At 35.4% G+C, this 23,832-nt stretch overlaps 1 protein-coding gene across 1 annotated transcript in view; it reads left to right on the forward strand.

Annotated features, from left to right (window-relative positions):
- LOC141550444 (cytochrome P450 2K4-like) overlaps positions 1-23,832 on the forward strand; it is a 50,057-nt gene that overhangs the window by 22,251 nt on the left and 3,974 nt on the right. Inside the window, exons 2-7 of the mRNA XM_074281108.1 lie at positions 9,246-9,395; positions 13,299-13,459; positions 15,132-15,305; positions 16,607-16,748; positions 18,275-18,462; positions 21,003-21,144. Coding sequence (XP_074137209.1) covers positions 9,246-9,395; positions 13,299-13,459; positions 15,132-15,305; positions 16,607-16,748; positions 18,275-18,462; positions 21,003-21,144 — 957 coding nt within the window. The remainder of the gene's footprint in view (positions 1-9,245; positions 9,396-13,298; positions 13,460-15,131; positions 15,306-16,606; positions 16,749-18,274; positions 18,463-21,002; positions 21,145-23,832) is intronic.

Genomic DNA, 23,832 nt, shown 5'->3' on the forward strand with positions numbered 1-23,832 from the left:
CATTAACTACAAGCCCAAGAAATTTTACCTCCAATAACAAATTCCATTAATCAAATTTCAGATAAGTCCTAAACAGGTATTTACCATAACCATAATTGAAAAGAAATCTGTCCCAGTAAGTTCACAACTTAGAACAATTATCATATCTTAAGTGCTTAATTATCATATCTTAAGTGCTTACTTATCATATGCTTAAGTGAACATTATACATACATACATTATACATATAAATCAGTATGCTTTTAAAATAACCAATACATAGAAAAAAATCCCAAATTGCATATTGTCCATAACAGAAACATTTTCAAAAGGACAAAGAAAAAACTATTATATTCAGAGGCCCAAATAACCTCAGGATGGCCCAATACAATCAATTTAAACTTATATAGAATGTACAAATACCACATAAAAGAATTTGAAAGATTCTTAAAAATAACAATTAAACTTTTAGAAATAATCATACCAAAGTATGGATCACATTTATGACCATATTCCTCAAACAAGAAAACCATTATGTATCAAGAAACAAATATTTAGTCAATTAACAAGCCTCTGCAGAAAGTGGCTGGAACACACTTGGGGAAGGTGGGGGGAAAGAGAGGAGAGGATTCCATGTAGTTACCCTTTCCCCACTCCTGCACCCCTGGACAAAAGATTCCCTCAGGTTCCCCACTCAATTTCCTACACAGGAATCCTCAAGATTTAGCCAATCAGTTTATTTACTTTCTCCCAATTTCAAGTTTATTCCCAAGTCCACCACACTTCCCAAACTTTATCTTTCTTTCTCGCTACATGCCTTAATCTCCAACAACTTTCCTAACTAGATGCTCCACTGCTAAAGTAGCAAAGAGCAGTGGGAGTGGGTGGTGAGTTAAATCTTTATCTTTGAAGACAAAGGATTTGCCCTCACGTCCTTCTGACTTCAGGATCAGTGCTCTGTCCACTGCACCATCTAGCTGCCCCATTCTTTTTTCTTGTTGCACAGGTACAACTGTGCAACTCACTCTGTCCAACCCCACACAGAAACTTGGAGATGCTCCATGAGGCTCTTATTCATGGTCACAGTTCCAAGATGCTGAAAGTAATCGGACAATATATCACTGTGTCAGCTGCTGTGGATGCTTAAGTAGCAGTCAGGTCATAATTGCCCAGAGGGACTGACACTGGACTCAGAAAGGGGAAAGTTGAGAACTTAGACAAGAGAGGAAATCATGGGGGCATATGAGGAAAAGACAATATTTTGGTAGATGTAAAGGAGCCGCTAGGTGGCAGTGTGGAGAGAATGGCCTGGAATGGGAAGACTGTGAAATTCTGGCTCACTTGAATCGAATTCATGCTTGAGTCAACATGTAACCCTGAAATGTCCTTAGTCCTTTTGAAGGACAAACATCAAATGCTGGAAAATTAAATAAAAAGAAAGAAGTCTCTGATTTCAAAGTTCTTGCTATCTATTGGGGGAAGACAATAATACATAAGAGAAGAGCTGAAAAGTGGGGCAGGTACTCATGGGGGGGGGGGGCGTGTTGGTGGTAAAGTCCAGAGAATGCAGCATGGTGAGTTTGGGCCATTTATGGAGATTCTGGGAGGATTTATCCAATGGGAAAAGGCAGCTGAAGCATAGTAGAAAAAGTGAAATAGAAAGACTGGGGCCTTTTTCAAAATAGAGGTTCCAACTCTAACTATCCAGTGGAGAAAAGAATCTCAAGGTAGAAGGAGAAACGAAAGGCAAGTTGTTGCTGTTGTTATTATCAAAACACTAAGAATCAGTGACCATGAATTTTAGCTGATTCTGACTCTAGGTTGATATTTTCTCCCCTTTTATTAAAAATGAAGGATCACAGACAGAAAAACAATTAAAATGCTAAGTTGCTGAGGAAAACAAAAAAAAAATCATAAATCAGATCCTTATCAATTAACTCCCCACTTAGAATTCAGTTTTCTGAACAAATGGTTTTCCAGCTATTTCCTGCCCTCAATTCGACTTCAAAAAAGAAAAATCTCTTTGAAAAAGTCTTAAGCAATATGACAAATTCATAGCACATAGTACAAACACAGAGTATGCTAGACAGTATCTTGAGAAAGTATAGGGGTTGCTAGGGCCAATCCTAGTGGGTGTAGATAAGGTATAGGGCAAATCAAAGTTAGCATCAATTGTCTTTCATATCACAAGAGTCTGGAAAAATCTCCTCTTTGGAGGTAAGTAGTAGTTTCTGTCCCCACCTGCTCATGATGTCCTTTTTGTATAACTTGCTACTTGATTCCAACTGAATTCTTATAAGATTAGATTTAGTTTCCTGGTAGGGTAGTCACCTTAATGATTAAAGAAATAAACACATTAAGAAATTAGATCTTTCGTTAAAAAACATCAATATAATCCACACATTCTGCACTGGGTATGTTTCAATTGGCTGTTTTCCAAAGGCATGGATATAGATACCAGCTGAAGGCACCAGAGCCAAGGGGATTTGAACATACCTCCAACAGAGATGAGGATGATCCTATAAAGGTAGTGTAGTGCCTTTGGCTCTCTCCACCTCCAGATGCCACAGTGCAGGAAAAGCTCATTGAAGGAAGATGACAGCATACAAGGTTTTGCTGCAGGATCTGACCATCTCATCTTTGGTCTATGGGGCACTAGGCTTGGTGGCTATCTTTTATTTGATAACTTTGCTTGAGAAATACAAGAGCAATTTGCCTCCTGGCCCTTTTCCCATGCCCTTTATAGGTAACCTGAATTTGGTGGATCTGAACAAGCTGTATCTATCCCTGACAGAGGTAGGGCTTTATATTTGTAAGAGGGCATGGTGGAGGTGGTGGTATACTGATGGATTATGGTACATTCCTATGAATAATCATGTTTGGTAAATTGGCTTCTGCATCTTCAATATGTTTGTGGGTCAGTAGTCTTTTGGAGTGGGTAGGCTGATATTCTCAAATATTTAAAACAACAGAGAGGGTTAAAGTTAAGCATGCAATGGACACACTCACAGTTAAGAAACATCTACTTTCAAAAAAATATTGTTGATTAAGGCATTGTTAGAAGAATTGTAACTGAGCCAGTAATTCTGGAGAACAATTTGGAACTATGGCCATTGCTATGTCTCTACTCCAAAGAGATCAAAGAAGAAGGACTTCTATGTATAAAAATATTTACATGAGCTTTTTTTTAATGGTAGCTAATGATTGGAAATTGAGGGAATGTCCATCAATTGGGGAACAGCTGAACAAGTTGTGATATGTGATTGTGACGGAAAAGCCTGGCAAGACTTGTATAAATTAATGCAAAGTGAAGTGAGTAGAGCCAGGACATCTTTATACAGAGGAATAGCAATACTGTACAATGATCTATTGTGAATGACTTAGCTATTCTCAGCAATATAATGATATGAGACAATGCCAAAGGATTTATAATAAAAATAATACCTATCTTTGGAGAAAGAACTTATGAATGCAGATGGAAGCATCCTTTTATATTAAAGCTTTTTATTTACAAAGCATATGCATGGGTAATTTTTTCAACATTGATCCTTGCAAAGCCTTCTGTTCCAAATTATCCCCTTCTTCCCTCCCATCCCCTCTCCTAAATGGCAGGTAGTCCAATACATGTTAAATATGTTAAAATACATGTTAATTCTAATATATGTATACATATTTATACAGTTATCTTGCTACACAAGAAAAATCAGATCAAGAAGGAAGAAAAAAATGGGAAAGAAAACAAAATGCAAACACACAACAGCAGAAAGAGTGAGAATGCCATGTTGTGGTCCACACTCAGTTCTGGGTTCTCTTTGTCACTGAACAAGTGGAACTGATTTATATCCTCTCATTGTTGAAGAGAGCCATGTCTATCAGAACTGATCATTGTATAATCTTGTTGCTGTGTACAATGATCTCCTAGTTCTGCTCACTTCACTCAGCATCAGTTCATGTAAGTCTCTCCAGACCTCTCTGTATTCATCCTGCTAGTTGTTTCTTACAGAACAATAACATTCCATAGCATTCATATACCATAACTTATTCAGCAATTCTCCAATTGATGGGCATCCATTCAGTTTCCAGTTTCTTGCCACTACAAAGAAGGCTGCCACAAACATTTGTCCCTTCCCTCCTTTAAGACCTTTTTGGGATATAATCCCAGTAGTAACACTGCTGGGTCAAAGGATATGACAGTTTGATAATTCTTTGGGCTCTTAAGAGCAATGGATCTGTTCATAGTCCACCAGCAATGTATCAGTGTCCCAGTTTTCCCACATCCTCTCCAACATTCATCATTATCTTTTCCTGTCATCTTAGTCAATCTGACAGGTGTGTAGTGGTACCTTAAAGTTGTCTTAATTTGCATTTCTCTGTCCAATAGTGATTTGGAACACTCATATGAGTGGAAATAGTTTTAATTTATTCATCTGAAAATTGTCTGTTCATAACTTTTGACCATTTATCAATTGGAAAATGGCTTGAACTATTATAAACTTGAATCAATTATATATTTTAAAAACGAGGCCTTTATCAGAACCTTTGAATGTAAAAATGGTTTCCCAGTTTATTGTGAAACATATTTTTTACTTTACTTTTCTTGTGGGCTTTTTTTGTCTGTTCTTTTGCATCATGGCTAATAAAGAAATATGTTTTACATGACTATACATATATAATCTATTATCAAAGTGCTTGCTTGTCTATTAAAGGAGGAAAGGAAGAGAGAATTTGGAACTTAACTATGATAAAAAATGTTTAAATTACTTTTACATGTAACTAAGGAAAAATAAAATAAAAACTATTCTTTAAAATATATGACACAAGCCAGAGAGAGGACTGTGGGAACTGAGTGTGGACAACAGCATAATATTTTCACTTTTTTGTTGTTGTTTGATTGCTTTTTGATTTCTTTCTCATTTTTTCCTTTTTGAGCTAATTTTTCTTGTGTAGCATGATAATTGTGGAAATATATATAGAAGAATTGCATATGTTTAACATGTGTTGGATTACTTGCCATTTAAGGGAGGAGATGAGGGGAAGGGAGGGAGAAAAAAAATTAGGAACAAAAAGTTTTGCAAGGGTGAATATTGAAAACTTTTGAAAATAAAAAGCTTTAAAATAAAAAAAAAATATTAATTCAAAAACTAGCCTTGGAGTCAGGAGCACCTGAGTTCAAATCTGGCTTTAGTCATTTGACACTAGCAATGTGGACAAGTTGGTTACTTTAACATTAGCTCCCAAAACAAAGCATAAAAATCATGAAAGCAAAAGTAAATTAATTTTGTTATAAAAAAATTTTCAGGTGCAGAATACAAGTTCAGAAGCAACATTTGGAGACAGAATATACTGGTATTTGGATGTCATAAAGATGATTGTCATATCCTTTTCTACTCTTCTCTATTCCAACTGTAATTTCTCTAAGCAGCCAAAAGCATGGAGATAATAAGGAAGGTGGAAAATCTAAGAAACAATAAAGGGCAAGATATAGGAAGATTTTTGCATCTTTAATGTTCATAGAAATAAAAAGGTAGTGATTTTTTTGTTATTTGTCCTTTGTTCTCAAAGATGACATGACCTCAGGAAGGTGATATCTTGATATGGAATTAAATAGATTTAAGTGAGGGAGAGTCTGTGTAAAGCTACAAGCCTCATTTTGTGATACTTATAGGGTTATTTTTAGTATAGGAGTCTAGTAGAACTCTAATTAGTAATTTTTGTTCCAGGTAGAAAGCTCATTTGGAGTAGGAACGCTGATGCTGACTATTAACAAAGGAGGGATAGGCAGACATGATTGGGGCACTGAGGAAGCATGAATGTGGACAAAGTTGCGCACCTGTAGAATAGGACCAGGAAGAGAGAAGTTCACCTGGTGTGTGTGTGTGTGTGTGTGTATGTGTGTGTGTGTGTGTGTGAGAGAGAGAGAGAGAGAGAGAGAGAGAGAGAGAGAGAGAGAGAGAGAGAGACAGACAGACAGACAGACAGACAGACACAGAGAGAGACACACACACAGACACAGACACAGAGACACAGACACAGACAGACAGAGACAGAGAAAGACACAGACAGAGACAGAGAGAGAAGGAGGGAAGGAGGAAGGGAGAGGGAGAATGAGAGATGGAAATCACATCCCAGAAAGTATGCTGACAGCATTTTCTAATTGCCCTTGGATAAAACCCAAGTCATCTTAGCTTAGTTAAGGTTCTGGGGCACAGGATGATTCCCTAGGTGAGCAAAAGGTCAAGGCAAATCACATTTAATTTCAAAAGGATATTTTCATGTCTCTTTGAAGCTGGACTCAACTTTAGGAAGAAAGACTTATTGTCTATATGTGTGATTTGAGAAACTCTTGGAAATAACCCTTACCAAAAGTCTTTCCTTCACAGGTTTATTGCAAATGTCTGAAATCCCCCTATTAGTGATTCTGTTCCTTTGAAAATTGAATTATCCTCCACCATTCCATCCTTAAAATGCAAATATATCTGGAAGAATAACATTTTAAGCCATTATCTGCTGTTGATTACTTATTTCAAATCAATTCATGGAGATTTTCAAAGAGCCTTTTTTCATGGGAGACAAAGGAGAAATATCAGTGAAGTTTAGAGCATTGGGACACTATCTTTTTTTTTTTTTTCAATTCAACATACATTTATTGAGCATGTTCTATATGTCAAATGCTATTTGGACAAATGGAATATGTCCATATAGGAAAAATGGAATACTTATCACATAAATAATTTTCTTTTCCTCCTAAATCTGTTTGTTTTTCAATTAATAAGCATTTATTTTCTCTATCTTCCATGACCCTCACTGGGGTAAAAATAAACAAATCAAATCTCTTATCACAAATATGCAGTGTAAAAAAAAAAAACCTAATTCCCACATTGATTATGTCCAAAAACATAATTCTCATTCTGCATCTTGAATCTATCACCACTCTATTAGGAAATGCAGGTAATATATTTTATCAATGGTCCTTGAAATCATGGTTTGTCAATGCATTGTTCTTAAATCTTTCAAGTTTGTCTTTAAAATGCTATTGTTAGAGTCCAAGTCATTTTCCTGGATCTGGTCATTTTACCTGCATCAGCTCATACAAGTGTTTCCAAGTTTCTCTGGGATCATCCCTTTGTTTCTTATAGCATAACAGTAATCAGCTACATTCATATACTATAATTTGTTTAGTCATTCCCCAACTAGTGGGCATCTTCTAAGTTTCTGGTTCTTTGCTATTTCCAAAAGAGCTGCTAAAAATATCTTACATATGTATACACACATATATTTATGTGTATCTTTCCCCTTTCTTTGTTCTGGATTGGGTTGGGTCCTACTAGTGCTATTATTGGATCAAAATCATAATTTATATATATGTATATATACATATATACATATATATATATGTATATATATATATGTATATATGTATTAGTACTTTTATGATATAGTTCCAAGTTGTACCAGTTCACAACTCCAACAGTATTTTAATGTATGTAAATTCCTACAACCACTAAAATATTTGTCATTTTCCTTTATGGGGTCATATTTGCCACTTTGAATGGTATGAGATAGAAACCTATATTTTTATTTATCAGTTATTTGAAGCAGATTTGGGTTTGTTTTGCTTTGGTATGTCTATTGATAGTTCAAATATTTTCTTTGAGCAATTTGTCAATGTGGCAATGGCTCTTTTCCTGATATATTTGAATAAATGTCTTACGTAGTTCAGAAATGGACTTTTACCAGAAAAAAAATTGTTGAAAAGACTTTTTCATTGTGAAACTATCTCACAACAGCATTAGGAGAGGGATCCTCTGGGAAAATAGAAAGTAATAGTTCGTAAACCAATGGGAAGTACTAGAGGGAAGAACAAACTCAATGCTAAAAACATCATTAGAAGAAGAGGTAGAAGAGCAACAAAAAACCCCTTGATCAGTTCAGTTTTTCCTTGTGTACTCTCCTTGTTAATCCTTTTTGTCTTCCATATATATTTTAGCTGTCCAAGACTTATGGGCAGGTATTCACTGTATACCTGGGTCCCAAGAAAAAAGTGGTACTTGTGGGTTATGATGTCATAAAGGATGCCTTTTTAAACCACAACGAAGAGTTTGGAAACAGGCCGGAAATCCCAATATTTAAAAAGATAGGGGAAGGACATGGTAATTCAGATTTCTTTTTTTCCCTTTCTTATCCTGGGTCCCTTCTAAAGGAAATTTTTTTTTCTTCATATTTCTGTATCTTTCTTTCCTTCTTTCTAATTTCTCTTTCTTCCTTTTTTCTTTTTCTTTACTTCTTTCCTCCTCTTTCCTTTTCCCTCTCTCTCTCTCTATTTATCTATCTATTTATATTTATATTTATCTATTTATTTATTTATCTAATTCCATTGCTGAAGTTCCTCAGCTCATTTACCTGGGTAATTTTCAGAAAACTTCTCACTTTTCCAGTGCTCAAAACTTCCCAAAATATAGAATCATCAAATTATTGATTTTTTTTCACTGAAAGAAATCTCAGAGGTCACCTAGACCAACTTTTAATTGTACCCTAACACAAATTTAAATAAAAATAGATTATGGATATTCACAGTTTACAAACTGATTTTCTCATACTAGCCTCTGGAGGTGATAGTATATTATTATCTTAATTTAAAATGAGGAAAGTGGTGCTGAGAAAATTAAGTGACTTTGCCTTAGACACATGCCAAATGAGTGGAGTGATGGCATTTAATCACAAATTAAGTGAGATTTCTGTCATTGGGTAATGAAAGTTTCTCTGAGTCTGCAACAGTGAAGGGCACATTTTATCCCAACTATAAGATCGTTCCATTGTGAATTTCACTTGCCATAATGTCATAATCATTTAGAGCTGAGAAGAACCTCTGAGATCATTCAATTCCTTCATTTTATAAGGGAGGAAATTTGGGAAAGGGGGGAGGGGAGTGACTTGGGTGAAGTCACAGCTAATCTCAAAGCTAGGGCTAGGATTGTGGTCCCCTAATTTATCGTCCTTTCTTCTTTCCAATATGCTATTCTACTTCCCTTTCTAATCTCCACCTCCAGCTTCCCCCTTCTCCTTCCAAAATTCACACCCACTCCCACTGCACCTCCTACCCTCCATCCCCCATAGTAAGATAAAACTCCCCTAGTTCTGTTCCATTGACAGAAATGCCTTCTAGAAACCTAGATCATACAAGCAGTTAGGATGTATTTTGTGTTGAGATTGAATCAGAGGCTGCATTTGGAAACATAATTCTATCTCTTGTTATGCTTTTGTATCAGGTCTTGTTTTTAGTAATGGAGAAACATGGAAAATGATGAGGAGATTTGCTTTACATAATCTTCGTGACTTTGGAATGGGGAAAAAACTCATAGAATGCAAGATTCAAGATGAACTGCATTCCCTTATTGGCTATTTTGGATCTCACAAAGGTTGGTATTGGGGGATCTGAAAATGAAATGAATAGCAACCATAAATTGGACACATGAGTAAGGATCAAGTTTCCCTCAATATTAAACTCAACTTCCAAATGATAACACTTTTTTTTTTTCAGGATCCAGAGTTTCTATGTCATGGGGATATTTCCACTAACACAGATCATAGCTTTGCATACTACCTTTTCAGGTTGTAGTGAAAAGAAAAAATACTTATATAGTGTCTAATCTCCCGGGAACATAATTAAAGAATAGTCCTTGGTTCATAAAAACAGAATACAGTGCTGAGTAAATACTCAGGACCTTTCTTGTTGGTGGTCCTCTTCTGTCATTGTCTTTGACAATGCAACATCATCTCTAAACCACAATGAGGAATTAGAATAAATCATTATTAAGAGTCAGATATATGGAGTAATAGAATTCTGAGCCCTGAACTGGAAAGTCCTGAGTTCAAATTTGACTTCAGACACTTACTAGCTATGTGATTTTGGGTAAGTTACTTAACTTCAGTTTCCTCAACTGAAAAATGGGGATAACAATAGCCACTGCCTCTCAGAGTTGTTGTGAGGATCAAATGAGATAATATTCACAATAGGCACATAATGGGTAATCTATATTAGCTATTATTATTATTAAGACAATCCCTCACCTTTATAAAGCACTTGATACTTTAAAATGGTTTCACATAATTTCATTTGATCTCAACAACCTTGGGTGGTTGGTATGCCAGATTTTTACCTAGAACATATGTAGCAAGTACTAGAGAGTACTTCTTGTCATTGAAGTAGTTGTCCAATGATAATGAGAAAATGTTGTTGTGAGAAAATGTACCCTTCACCATTGCAAACTCAAACTCACATGGTTCAATAACAGTACTGGAGAGAGTTCACACAGATGGAAGACAAGTTTTCTGGCATGAGGCCCCTATTAGCATAAAAACTGAAGTGGAAGCATTCCTGCAAGGGTGCCATTGGTTGTTTTACTCTGAATTTTCCAACCTTGGAGCAAAGACCTCATATCTCCACCTTAATTATGGTTCTATTTTTATACCCATTTGACAGATAAGGAAACTGAGATTCAATTAATTGATCTAGCCAAGGTAACACAAATAGGTATCAGAGATGGGACACAGGTCCTTTGTCTGCCTCTCTAATAATAAAAATCAGGAATTAAGGCATGATGGAATACGAATAAAAATCCAACGTATGACCTATGCTGCCAAACCCAGAATTTAGAGTCTTGCTGGCTATAGCCAGCTGAGGAAAGAGCAGGGGAACTGAGGTAATGCTTTTTAAAAATCCTCCTGCATGGTTAAAAATTGGTGTGGGGGAAGATTCTTTGGACTAGGAGTATAGTTTAGGTCATAAAATTATAGATCCAGAATTAAAAGAGACCTAAGAATACAGCTATTCCAAATGTTTATTTTAGCAATGAGGAAATAGAAGCTCTAAGTGGTTGAGCCCAAGATCAAAAAGGTAGAAAGTATCTGAAGTGAAATTTGAAAACAGATCTTTTAAACTCTAGAATCAGAGCTCTTTTTCCTGTGCCATGCCCATGAGGAGCTAAAGGACAAAGTGCTGAAACTGCTGGGTAGGAGTTATTACTTGCAAAATAGTCTCCTAGGCAGGGCACACAGTTTTCTGTTTTATTTTACAATTGATCATTTCTGTGAATTCAGTGGGTTGACACAACCCTACCTGACTTCTCAGGAAAGATGGACTACTCTGAGAAGTCACATCTTTTTGTCTGATCCAACTTTGTTACCAGCAGCTCAATGAGATGGTATGTAATGGCAATCATTAGTACTAGGAAGGGCTCTAGGGATCATGAAGTCTTAGAATCGTAGATTGGAACTAGAAGAGAATTCAGCGAGTTCAAGGTCATATTTAAATTAATGTCTTTGGGCATTATTATATTAGGATGGAAACCATAACTATGGTTTCAGAAACACCATGCTTTAAGTCAGGGATATCTAACCCGAGTTATGTATCTCTTTAAGTATATGAGAACTTTGCCAAAGGGATATAGGAGACATTTGGTAAATAATTATTCTATCCTATTGAAATATTCCAAAAGTCATAGTGGTTATGAAAATCACATGTGAATAAACTGATAAACATAAACAATAGTATGATAGTAAGAGAAGTGTCACAAGCCAAATAATTCTTTATGAAAATTAATAATTTTATTTTATTTCATATAAGTACATGTATAATAAACTCTATAATTTATATTCTTTCATATGAAATAGAGGGTACAGGAAGTTCTTTTGGAAAGTCAACATGTAGGGGGAACCAACCAAAAAAGTTTAGGAACCTGGGCTCTGATTGGATGAAGCATTTGATTGCTAATCATCATATGTAATAGTTGGAAAATCCCCAAATTATCCTTTGCACAATGCTGTTTTTGCTATGGAGAATGAGCCTAGGCTAAAACCTGCCTAATTTCTATGAAATGGAAGGGTGAAGTCTGAATACCTGAGCTTCCAAGCATCATTAGAACTAGAGGGGACCTTAGATTGCAGTTGTTGTTTGTCCTTCAGTCTGGATGAGGATTGTAAAATCAGGGAGATGATGCAATGGCGTGGAAATGAACTGGATTTAAGTGAGGTAGGACTAGGCAAAGTCACCTGCCTCACTTTCTCCTTTCTCCTCCAGAGCCATCTGGATCCAGTCGACAGAAATAGATCAGGACAAATGGAGATGGCCCCGGATGCAGTGGGAGACCTTGGTCTTTTTAAGCTCGGGTCTTTAACAGACTCTAGAAATCATCTAATCATTGAATCACAGATTTGGATCTAGAAAGAAGATCATCTTATTCAATATCGGACCCAAGATGGTTCAGACATATCCATCAGATGACAGAATAATAGATTTAGAGTTAGAAGAGATCTAGTCAGAGGGATTAAACTTTAAAAATTCCCTTGTACTTTCCAAATCACAATAAAATATAATGGAGAAACATTTAACAAAATAAGTAGAAATACAATCCAACATAACATATTAATTTGTGATTTTTCTAAGTCATCATATAGCTTCTCAGGGATCATTTGTGTTTGAGTTTGACACCACTGAGTCTAATTCTTAATTCTCTCATTTTATACAAGAGGGAATACCAAAGAGGGAAAATTCCTTGTCCAAGGTCATATATTTAGTGAATGGCAAAGCCAGACTCAAACACAGGTCTTCTGACTCTCAGTTCAAAGGAACTTAGAGGATATTTGGTAAATTATTATTATATCATATTATATTATAATGTATCATATATGTTATATAATTTACATATTTGGTAACTATACAATATATTATATTATATATTTGGTAAATAATTATACTATTCTATGGAAATATTCTAAAAGTCACAGTGATCATGAAAACACATGTGTATAAACTTCTATCTTTCATAATATTAAAGTAAGAATAGCAAATTAAGAAAAGTCTTTGTCAGACCCTTACCCCTATTGTATAAATTAGTGACTGAACATCTTACAATCTGATCCCTGTTCCTAACTCTTGGCCCATTCCTTAATTTTGGTATTGATCTAGCACAACTATAATCCCATTGGAAAAAGAAACTCATTGAGCCCTTCTTCATGGTCATGAATACATAATTACATACATTATATACAGCCTTGAGAGACTATGTTACAATTGTGTTCTCCTGGGGATCAAGAAGCAAAGGAGGCAATAATGATGAGCTGGTAGAAATCAATGAAAATTCATCTCTAGTTTTGGAGAAACCATTTAAAACACATGACCTATGGTGGGGTATGACTAATCCATCAGTTCTGACCAAATGGACTGGAGGATCTTTGTCATATAAGTTGCCATTTCAATTCTCAAATTTTGTAACTTCATTCTTCTAATCATGGCATCTTCTCTTTAATGTTTTGGGATGTAGGTAAGCCCTTTGATACATCTATCATCCTGAAACATGCTACTTCAAACATCATTTGCTCCATCCTTTTGGGCAAAAGATATGAATATGATGATTATGAATTTCAGTATTTATTGAAACTCTTGGATGAAAATGTCAAATTATGTGGCTCTTCCATGATTGAGGTAATTTTGGGTTGTCTTTCATATTTTTTTCTTACTGTTTTTGTCTGGTGCTCAGTTTCCTAATTGTTCAATTAGTGTGGAATGCTGTTACTTGTACCCTTAGATAATTCCAGGACAGCACCATGGCATAGCAGGAAAAGTTCTGGACCTGGAATGTCCAAAGACTAGAAACTAAATTGTTTTTCTCATGTATTAGCCATAGGACCAGAAAAGTCATTTAATTTCTTTACTTGCTGATGTGTGAATTGGGAATAAATACATGTAATGGCCACTAGATGGTGCAATGGATAGAGTGCAAGAACTGTATTCAGGATTGCTCTTCAAGAGTTCAAATGTGGTCTCCAACACCAGGTGTGTGGGCCTAGACAAGTCACAAACTCAGTTTGCCTCAGTTTCTGCCTCTATAAAATGAGCTAGAAAAGTAAAATGAAAACCACTCCAGTGACTCTGGAATAGAGAAGGTGAGACTGCCAACTTTGTGTAACACTGCTCCACTTAAATCCAGCTTCCATGCAGTCAAAACATTATCCTGCCATGTTATGAGTCCTTTTTTAAAAACAAAGGATGAACAACAGCACCCAGCAATATAAGAGATGTCACTAGTCATTTCATCATGTCATGAAAGAGTGGTATAAATTGGAAATGCTATGTAAGTTCAAAGGAGAGAGAAATCCCTTTGGGAAGAGGACGGTCCATGTAAGCTTCACACAGAAGGCATTTGAGTTGAGAATGGCAGGATGGGTAAGATTTGCAATAATTAGTCCATCAACAAGCGTTCATTAAGTACCAGCCTTATGTCAGAAATGGTTCCTTCCCTCCACAAGTTTACATCCTAGAGGAAAGGGGTGGAAAGTGGAAAAGGGACAACATATCCACAGGTAAGTATATGCAAAATACAGGATATTTTAAAAGTCTTAGTTCATTTTAAAACTGTAAGGGCTTAAAATTTGCCAAGACTTTAGGGATATCCTGTATATAGAAAATTAATGGAGGATAATTTATAGAGAGGTGAGTATTGATGGGGAGGCATTAACAACCAGTCTGATCAGGAAAAACCTCACCTGGAAGATGAGGTTTAAATGAAAAGGAAACTGAAGGATATGTGGGCAAAAATGTAAACAGAATTTCAGGAAGGGAAAGCCTCATGCTCCCAGGTGTACAAACAGCAGGAAGAATGTTTAGAAATAGCAGGCACTGCAACTTTGGTAGGGTAGTTCATTCTCTTAGAACAATAAAAGGTGTACATCTGAGAAACTTGCATTTATGTCAACTTGAATATGTACTTTGGAAAACATATTTGAGTATGCCCAAGCATATTTTATTAGTCATTATCAAGGCCATCACTTCAAACACATATTGGTCTAATTAGATTCAAGAGAGAATTTTTTAAGGAGAACATTAGTGGATATTTATTCTCAGTGCTTTCAAAAATGCTTTGTAAAAAAAAAATCATTAATAAGGGCTCATGTGGCTGGGTCATGTAAGTGGGGGAACACATAATAAAATGTGTTAAGGTAGGACTGTGAGGACTGTCAGCCCTTCTGTGAGGAGAAGACTTTTTGCAAAAAATATAAGCAGGTTTCATTCTGTTCTCCCAGATGGCAGTTATTAATCTATGATAATCAGTATGCTTGCAATAACTATCTCTTTTCTCATTTTTTTCCCTGCCTAGCTATATAATTACTACCCTTTTCTGGGATTCATGATTGGAGCCCACAGGACAGTCTTACGGAATGTTCAAGAGATGAATAATTTCTTCCATAAGCTATTTGAGAAACATGCCCTCCATCTTAATGTCAATCATTTAACTGGCTTTGTGGATTCCTTTTTGTTAAAACAGCAACAGGTTAGCATTGTTTCTATCTTAATGTGTTTTTCCATGACTCTCCAAGACTTTGAACTCTGTCAGATTTCTTGGCAAGTTTCCATACTGAGTTTTATAATGTTAATAATAACAACAATAAAATAGCTTCTATTTATATATCAATTTAATGTTTTCAATGAGCTATGCATACATTCAACAATTCCTATGAGGTAGATGTTGTTGCTATTTTCACCTTATAGATAAAGAAACTGAGTTTTGGAGCAGTTAAGTGATTTTCTTGGTCATACAGTAAATATCCAAGACTGGACTTGGATCCAAGACTTTTCATATGATGATAACATGATTACAGAGTTATTACAGAATCTTTGAGTTGGAAGATTCCAAGAATCAGGAAGACTCATCTTCTTAAGTTCTGAAACTAACTTCAGACTGGGCAAGTCATTTAACTCTGCCTCAATTTCTCACCTATAAAATGGGCTGGAGAAGGATATGGCAAAACAGTCCAATATCTTTGCCAAGATAACCCCAAAGGGAGACATGAAGATTTGGACATGACTGAAATGACTCAAAGCAACAAGCAATAACACTTAGTGGGCTTGCAGTTAGAAATATCTATGTTCAAATCAAACAGCCTTAGACACTTGTTACCTTTGTGATACTGAACAAGTCACTTAACTTCTGTCTAACTCAGTTTCATCAATTGTAAATAAAAGCACCTACCTACTAGAGTAAAGCCCAAATGAGATATTTGCAAAGTACTTAGAACAGGACACAGGAAGTGTTTAATAATTGTTTTCCCCCTATCTCTTCCATTCTTCTTTCTAATATGCTGGTATATTATATATATATAACAGTATATACTAATATACTTTTAAATATAATAGCACTAAGCCATGTCTTTTTGCCATAGAATCTCTATCATGAGCATTCTACTAGAATTTTTGTCCCTTGATAGAAAGCCTGAAATCTATTTTCTGCCACTGGACCTCAGAGTAGTAGCATTTATTTTCCTTACAGATCAGAATCACTAAATCAGAAGTGTGCTGTAGCCAACTCATATGAGCTTGTAACCCAAAGTGTTTCATTTCAGTGTGAGCATTTATACTTTGGTAATCAGCAAATGCTATAAATCAGTATTTGATTTTGTTTTGTTGATTGTCTAGACTTTAGAATTAAGTAAGTGATGGAGAATTTATATTAATGCCTATTAAAATTAAAAGTGTGTCCTATGTACTTTTTTTTTCTTGGAGAGCTTGTTATTAAACATTTGCCAACAGAACAACAATGAACAGTGATTATCAATGATAATGTATGTGTTGTAGGAAACCCATAATCCAAAGACTGAATTTCATGAGAAGAACTTACTTTTTACTACAATGGATCTTTTTGGCGCTGGTTCAGAGACAACATCAACAACACTTTGCTGGGGCCTTCTTCTGATGATGAAATATCCTGAAGTTCAAAGTAAGAATCATAGAATGTGATGGCAAGAAACAATCTTGAAATTCATCTAGTCAAAGTACCTCATTTTATAGATTTATCACTTAATAAGCAATCATTCATTCATTCAATTTGTGGTTTATTTGTGTATTTTTGGAGGCTGGACCTTTCTACCTTGCTTAAGCTATAAGTTCAGTGTCCACTATCCAAAATTAATTAACATGGTAGCTTCAGTCTGCTCCATTTTTTCCAACTCGGGTTGATTTGTCCCTCCTTAGGCAGCCTGGAGTCCCAGTAGTGCTAAGGGATCACACTAACTGACTTAGTACTGCTGTTACCCCAAACTCCTGAGCTCAAGCAACCCACCAGACTTAGCCTTCCCCAGCAACAGGAATTTCAGGAGACACTACCATACGTATACAATAGATATTTTTTAAGTGCATTGAAATATCGCAATACAGATGAAACAATCCTTGGCTTCAAAGGTTTCACATTGTATTAGGGGCGGGATTAGGGGAAAGATATACCATATACACTTATAAGCATTTATAAAATATATACAAATGATAGGGAAGCTGAGGCTCAGAATGGCCTATCTAAGGTTACAGACCTCATTAGTAGTAGAGCTGGGCAATATGGTATAGAGGCTAGTGTAAGACTTGGAGTCAGGAAATTCTGTGTTTGAATCCCACCCTCAGGTACTACCTATATGATCAATCTCTCTGAGTCTCACTTTTCTTATTTGTAAAGTGAAGGGGTTGATTCAATGACTAGAAAGTTCCCTTCCACTTTCAAATATATGAGTTCAATGAATACTGGTGTTCTGACCCCTAGACAATGGCCCTTCCAATATACTGCCATTGTCTTAAGAGGTTCCTATTCACTCCAAAAACCATAATCAATCAATCAACATTTATTAAGTGCCTTCTATGTGCCAGGGACTGTGCTCAGCTTTGGGGATAAAAAAAGAGGTAAGACAGTTCTCCCCTTCATAGTGTTAAATACTTACTGACAAAATAATTACATAATAAAAATGTAGTATCTGAATAAAGCGCTTGCCAAAGAACAGTTGTTCAGTAATGTCTGAATCTTCATGACCATATTTGGGATTTTCATGGCAGAGATTAGAATGGTTCACTATTTCCTTCTCTAGGTCTTTTTACAGATGAGGAAACTGAGGCAAACAAGGTTAAGTGATTTGCCCAGGCTCACACAGCATGCTTGAGGCCAGATTTGAATTCAAGGAGAGGAGTAGTACTCTACTCACTGTGCCATCTAGTTGCCCTTAGAAACAGGATAAAAAAAATCCTACACAAATACAATATTTTATTTTGTTACTTTTCCAGTTTGCATTTTCAAGCCATTGGTTATATAATTCTGTTGTTTCTGATTTTTCTATGCCATGGATCTACTTTTCTAATTTTTTTTTTAGACCAGTACTAGTAGTTTTAATAATAACTGCTTTGTGTTATAATTTGAGGTCTACATGTAGTACCTTCCTTTCAGTCTTACCTCTCCACTTTTTTTCTTGATTGTTACATTTTTTCAAGGAAGGGTCCAAGCTGAAATCAATAAAGTTATTAGTCTCAGAAGAGACCCTCAAGTACAAGATCGAAAAAACATGCCATACACGGAGGCAGTGATACATGAAATACAGAGATTTGCCGATATCGTGCCGATGGCTCTGTCCCACAGTACTACCGCTGATGTAAAATTTCAGGGATATGTAATTCCTAAGGTGTGTATTGTTAGAAAGAAATTATGGGATTTGGATTCTTTGAAAAGGGGCTCTTCTATACTTGGAAGTTGTCAGTGGGAGACATTATTGATGTGGACACTGGAGGGTTTTCAGTCTGTCAATGTTTTACATTTTATCAATGCTTTTGAACATCATAGAACTTTCTAAGGTTATTGTTATTGTTGTTGTTCGTCCTTTGATACCAGTGACCACCAATGATATCATAAGTGTGAAGTTTTGACTTGCAAATAAATTGGATATGAGTGGGGCAGAGCCATGCAAAACTGTCATCAGCCTTATTTTCTCCTCCAGAGTTATCAAAGTCCAGTTGCAAAGACAAAGATCAAGAGAACAGGTGAAAGCTTAGAATGCAGTGAATGACCTAGGGTTAGAAGTAAACTTAGGCTGTGTGACCCTGGGAAAGTCACTTTACCTTAATTGTCTTGCAAAAACAAAACAAAAAAAGTAAACTTAGAAAGCTTATGGTTCCAGAATATTAGAATTAAAAGAACCAGAGAGTTCTTCTAATACTAGATGGGTTTGATAAAGAATCCCTTGAGAAGAATATCCATTTGGTGACTTTTTATTCCTTCCTTCCCCAAGGTCTCCAAGGTGAAATTTACTGTCTAGCTTCAAAGGCAAGCCATCCTTATTTTGAGCAATGCTAATAGAGTTCTACTTTATAATGAATTGAAATCAGACTTTTGACAGTTTTCATTTAATTTAGTTCCTACTTCTGTCTTTTGAGGTCAAATATAATAAATTATTTTTGTTGTTGTTCAGTTATTTCAGTCATATATGACTCTTGGGGACCTTGTTAGTGATTTTCTTGGCAAAGATATCAGAGTAATTTGTCATTTTCTTCTCCAGATAATTTTACAGATAAGAAAACTGAGGAAAACAGAGTTAAGTGACTTGCTTATGATAACACAGCTAATAAGTGTCTGAGGATTTGAACTCAGCAAGATGAGTCTTCTTAACTCCAGATTCAATCTCTCTATCCACTTTGTGACCTAGCTGCCCTTTTTATTTTTACATCGTTTCATTTTAAAATATATTTTCCTTCTCCTATCCAACAAGCCATCTCTTGTAATAAATAATTTTAAAAGATAAAACTAAGGTAGTTTGGCAAAAGCATGCAACACACCATGATAAACTTTTTGGGGGCTTTTTTAAAGCTAATTTTATATTTTTAATATTATTTTTCCAAATACAGGTAAAGGTGGTTTTCTTTTTTATATGGAATTTTGCTTTTAAATACATGTAAAGATAGTTTTCAACATTTATCTTTATAAAACCTTTTGTTCCAGATTTTTCTCTCTCCCGTTCCCCTTCCCTAAGAAAGCAAGCAATCTGATATAGGTTAAACATGTACAATTCTCCTCAATATATATTTTATATTCATCATGTTATGCAAGAAAAATCAGATCAAAAGGGAAAAATTAGAAACAACAAGCAAACAAACAACAACAACAAAAAAATACTATGCTCTGATCCACATTCATTCTCTATAGTTCTCTCTGTGGATATGAATGGCACTTTCCAACACAAGTCTATTAGAATTGCCTTGAATTACTTCATTATTGAAAAGTCAAGTCCATCACAATTGATCATCACATAATCTTGTTGTTAGTGTATACAATGTTCCCTTGGTTCTTCTCACTTCACTTAGCATCAATTCTTGTAAGTTAAAGATAGCTTTAAACATTTGTTTTTGTAAAACTTTGTTTTAAGTTTTTCTTCCTCCCTCTCTTAACTCCTCTCTCCCCAAGACAGCAAGCAATCTGATATAGGCTAAATATGTACAATCCTTCTAAACATATTTCCATATCTATCATGTTGTGCAAGAAAAATTAGACCACAAGGGAAAAAAAAAACATAAGAAACAAACAGAAACATAAAATACTATGTTTTGATCCATATTTAGTCTCCATATAGCTCTCTCTCTCTCTGGATGTGATTGGCATTTTTCCATCTCAAATCTTGCCTTCAATTATCTCATTGTTGAAAAGAGCCAAGTTCATCACAGTTGATCACATGGTATACTTTTTAAAACTAATTTGTGTGTGTGTGTGTGTGTGTGTGTGTGTGTGTGTGTGTGTGTGTGTGTGTGTATGTGTGTGTGTGACAATTGGGGTTAAATTTCTTGGTCACATTCATACAGCTAGTAAGTGTTAAGTGTCTGAGGCTGGATTTGAACTCAGGTCCTCCTAACTTCAGAGCAAGTGCTCTATCCACTGCCCCATATGATTAACTTTTTAAAAGTTTTATTGCTGTCTTTTGTTTTTAAACAACAGTTATTTCTGGTATATTACCACCCCCTTTTCCCTTGTAACAAAGAAAAAAAAAAAAAAAGGTAGAGCAAATTCAACTGCCAGAGTGACTATATCTGATAATGAGTGTAATATTCTACCCCAACTAGTCTTCTACCTCTTCAGGAAAAAGAAGGGAGGGAAATGTATTCAAAAGGAATATTTATACATACAAGGTGACAAGTCTATGTTTCTGTAATGATGCCAGTCTCATTTCTCTTTTTTCAGGGAACAGAGGTGATTCCTCTGATTACTTCTATCTTTAAGGACAAAACACTGTGGGAGACACCTCACAAATTCAACCCTGCTCACTTTCTTGACGCTGCTGGAAATTTTGTCAAGAAAGAGTGCTTCATTCCTTTTGGCTTAGGTAAAAAAACAAAAAAACAAAAAAAAAACCTGTTAAAGAGATTCTAGTATTCTAGGAACATTTATAATGGCTATAACAAATTATGGCTTAAGTATTTTAAAAGAGAACACTTTCCAAATAGATTATGGATCATGCATTGAGAGCTAGAAGTGATCTCAGAGGTTTTAAGCAATTTGCCTAAGCTCCCATAGGCAATATATGGCAGAGCTAGATATGTCTCCAGATGAGGAGCTTTCATCTATTCTACCATGTTATCTCCATTTTTATTCCTTCTGGCTTAGGTTTAAGAAATCAAGGAAATTATTAAGATTTATAATTATTGTCACAGATTATAGCATAGGTATTAAGAACACAATACCTAGCACAAAATAGATGCTTAATAGATAGTTATTGATTAATTAACTGAAGAGGGGACACTTTTCCCAATGTACAAGTTATCAAATCCTGCCCCTTTGTCATAAAGTTAGAATTAAGAGCTGAAGGATTCATTAGAAATTGTCTAAACCATACCCTCTTTTACATATGTAGGGAATATATTGATCAACATTGCCGATATCAAAGGCTGTCAGCTGGATTTGGCTCTTTTCTAACTAAGGCAAACAAAGATTAAGTGATTCATTCTGAGTCACATGATGAGTATCTGAGGTCAAATTTGAATTCAAGTCTTTTTGACACCAAGCCTTAAGCTCTACCCACTGCACCACCTAGCTGTCTGGGTAAAAGAACTTAAATGAACAAGTGGAATAACTTTTGTCTAACTCCATACCCAAAATGCAAGCAAACATTTGCTCAGTACAGCACAGCATAAATAGGTGATGCTGACTTTTTTCTAATCTCTGAAATATTTTCTAATAGTTGTGGGTAGGAATAGTGATAGTGGTAATGGTAGGAGAAAGAGGAGGAAGAGGAGGAGTGATAGTAGAAGTAATTAGTAGTGGTAATAGTGGAAGAAAGGTAGTACTAATAGTAATAGCAGTAGTTGTAGTAGTAATAGTGGTAATAGTGAACAGTGGAGAAGGATAATGATAATGATAACACTAAAATAAGAAGCAAAGGAAGGAAAGTACTATTAAAGTTATTAAATGCCTACTAAATGACTTTACAAATGTTATCTCATTTAATCCTCATAAAATCCCTGAGAATAGGTACTAGAGTTATCTTCCTTTTAAAGTTGAGGAAATGGAGGAAGAGAGAGGTTAGGTAATTTATCCACTCATCTGGGAATTATTTGAGACCCCTGATGTCTGACCCAGAACACTAATCACTGCACCATCTAGCTACCTCTAAATAGCATAAGAATTGCTACCCTCATTTTACAGATGTGGAAACTAAGACTCAGAAATATTAAGTTATTTCTCAAAGATCACCTAGTACAAAATTTTCAGGGCCAGGCTCAGAACCCAGGACACTGGACTCCCAGGTTTTACTGACTTAGTCATACTGAATATGCTCTGAGTTCCAACACATTTTTTTTTTTTAATCAACATGCTTATTTTACTAGTATCAAGTCTAAATAAAAAGTCTAAATAACAAGGATCTTTAATAGAAGCAAAGACATTGCAATTCAGAATACTGCACAGGACTAAAGTACTGGAATACCCAAGAGGGGTAGAAGGATTTAAATCCACTTCCATAGGGAGGGAGTCTCATGGAAGGCACAGCCTTCCAAGCCTGTTGCATGAGTTGTTTTGCAAAATAGTTAAAAGTCCATAAAGGAGACTGGGGAGGTGAGGCAGTGGTGAAATCTGGCCAAAGCAGTAGATCCTAAATTCAATAACTAGGAATTTCCAAAGAAACCACAAAAAACCACAGAACCAGCTTTCGCTGATTTGGACCAACTTGGTCCTTAGACAGTTTGTAGCTCTGGGCTTTGAGCAAGGTCCAATTCATAGTTAGCAGCATTCAATGCTAGAAATTTTTCTTGCTGTTCTTTTTAAAAAGATATATAATATATAATAGTGCAATTAGATGGATTGGAAACTGGTTAAAAATCTAGACCTAAAGAGTAATTATTATAGGTCAATGTCATCTTGGAAGGAGTTCTTCAGTGGAATGCCCCAGAGATCTTTGCTAGCCCTTATGCCACTGATCATTTGTATTAATTATTTGAGAAGAAACATAACCAGCATGCTTACTAAATTTATAGATGATATTGGATGATAGTATTAAAATGCACTTAGATTTTTTTTAAAAAATCAACATCCCAAGTACATCACAAGAGGCACATGGCTAGATAGCGACTTTTTTGAAAGTTATTTGATGAATTTAGTGGACTACAGACTCCATAAGAACAAACAGTGTCATATGGTATTAAAAATTATCTATTAAGGAAATTTAGGTTGGATTGAGAGGCAAAGCAATTGGGATTATAGAGATTATTTAATGGTATAAGTATTATTAAAAAATCCTATTTTATAGATAAGAAAATACAATCAATGTTCAATAAAGTACCTACTATGTGTCACACACTGTCCTTAAGGCAGGTAAAATGGGTTGCCCACAGCCACACAGTTTAGCAAATCATGGAAGCAGGAATCAAAAGTGGGTCTGTCTCCAAAGATAGGAATCAGTACACAACAGAACATTATATATTCTATCTCCCATTTTTACTTTTTTTTTGCATAATCAATCTACACACACACACACACACACACACAGAGATCCTAAAATACATTTATTCTTCATCTC

This window comes from Sminthopsis crassicaudata, chromosome 1 (genome assembly GCF_048593235.1).
Source record: "Sminthopsis crassicaudata isolate SCR6 chromosome 1, ASM4859323v1, whole genome shotgun sequence".
In the NCBI taxonomy this organism is placed as follows: Eukaryota; Metazoa; Chordata; class Mammalia; order Dasyuromorphia; family Dasyuridae; genus Sminthopsis; species Sminthopsis crassicaudata.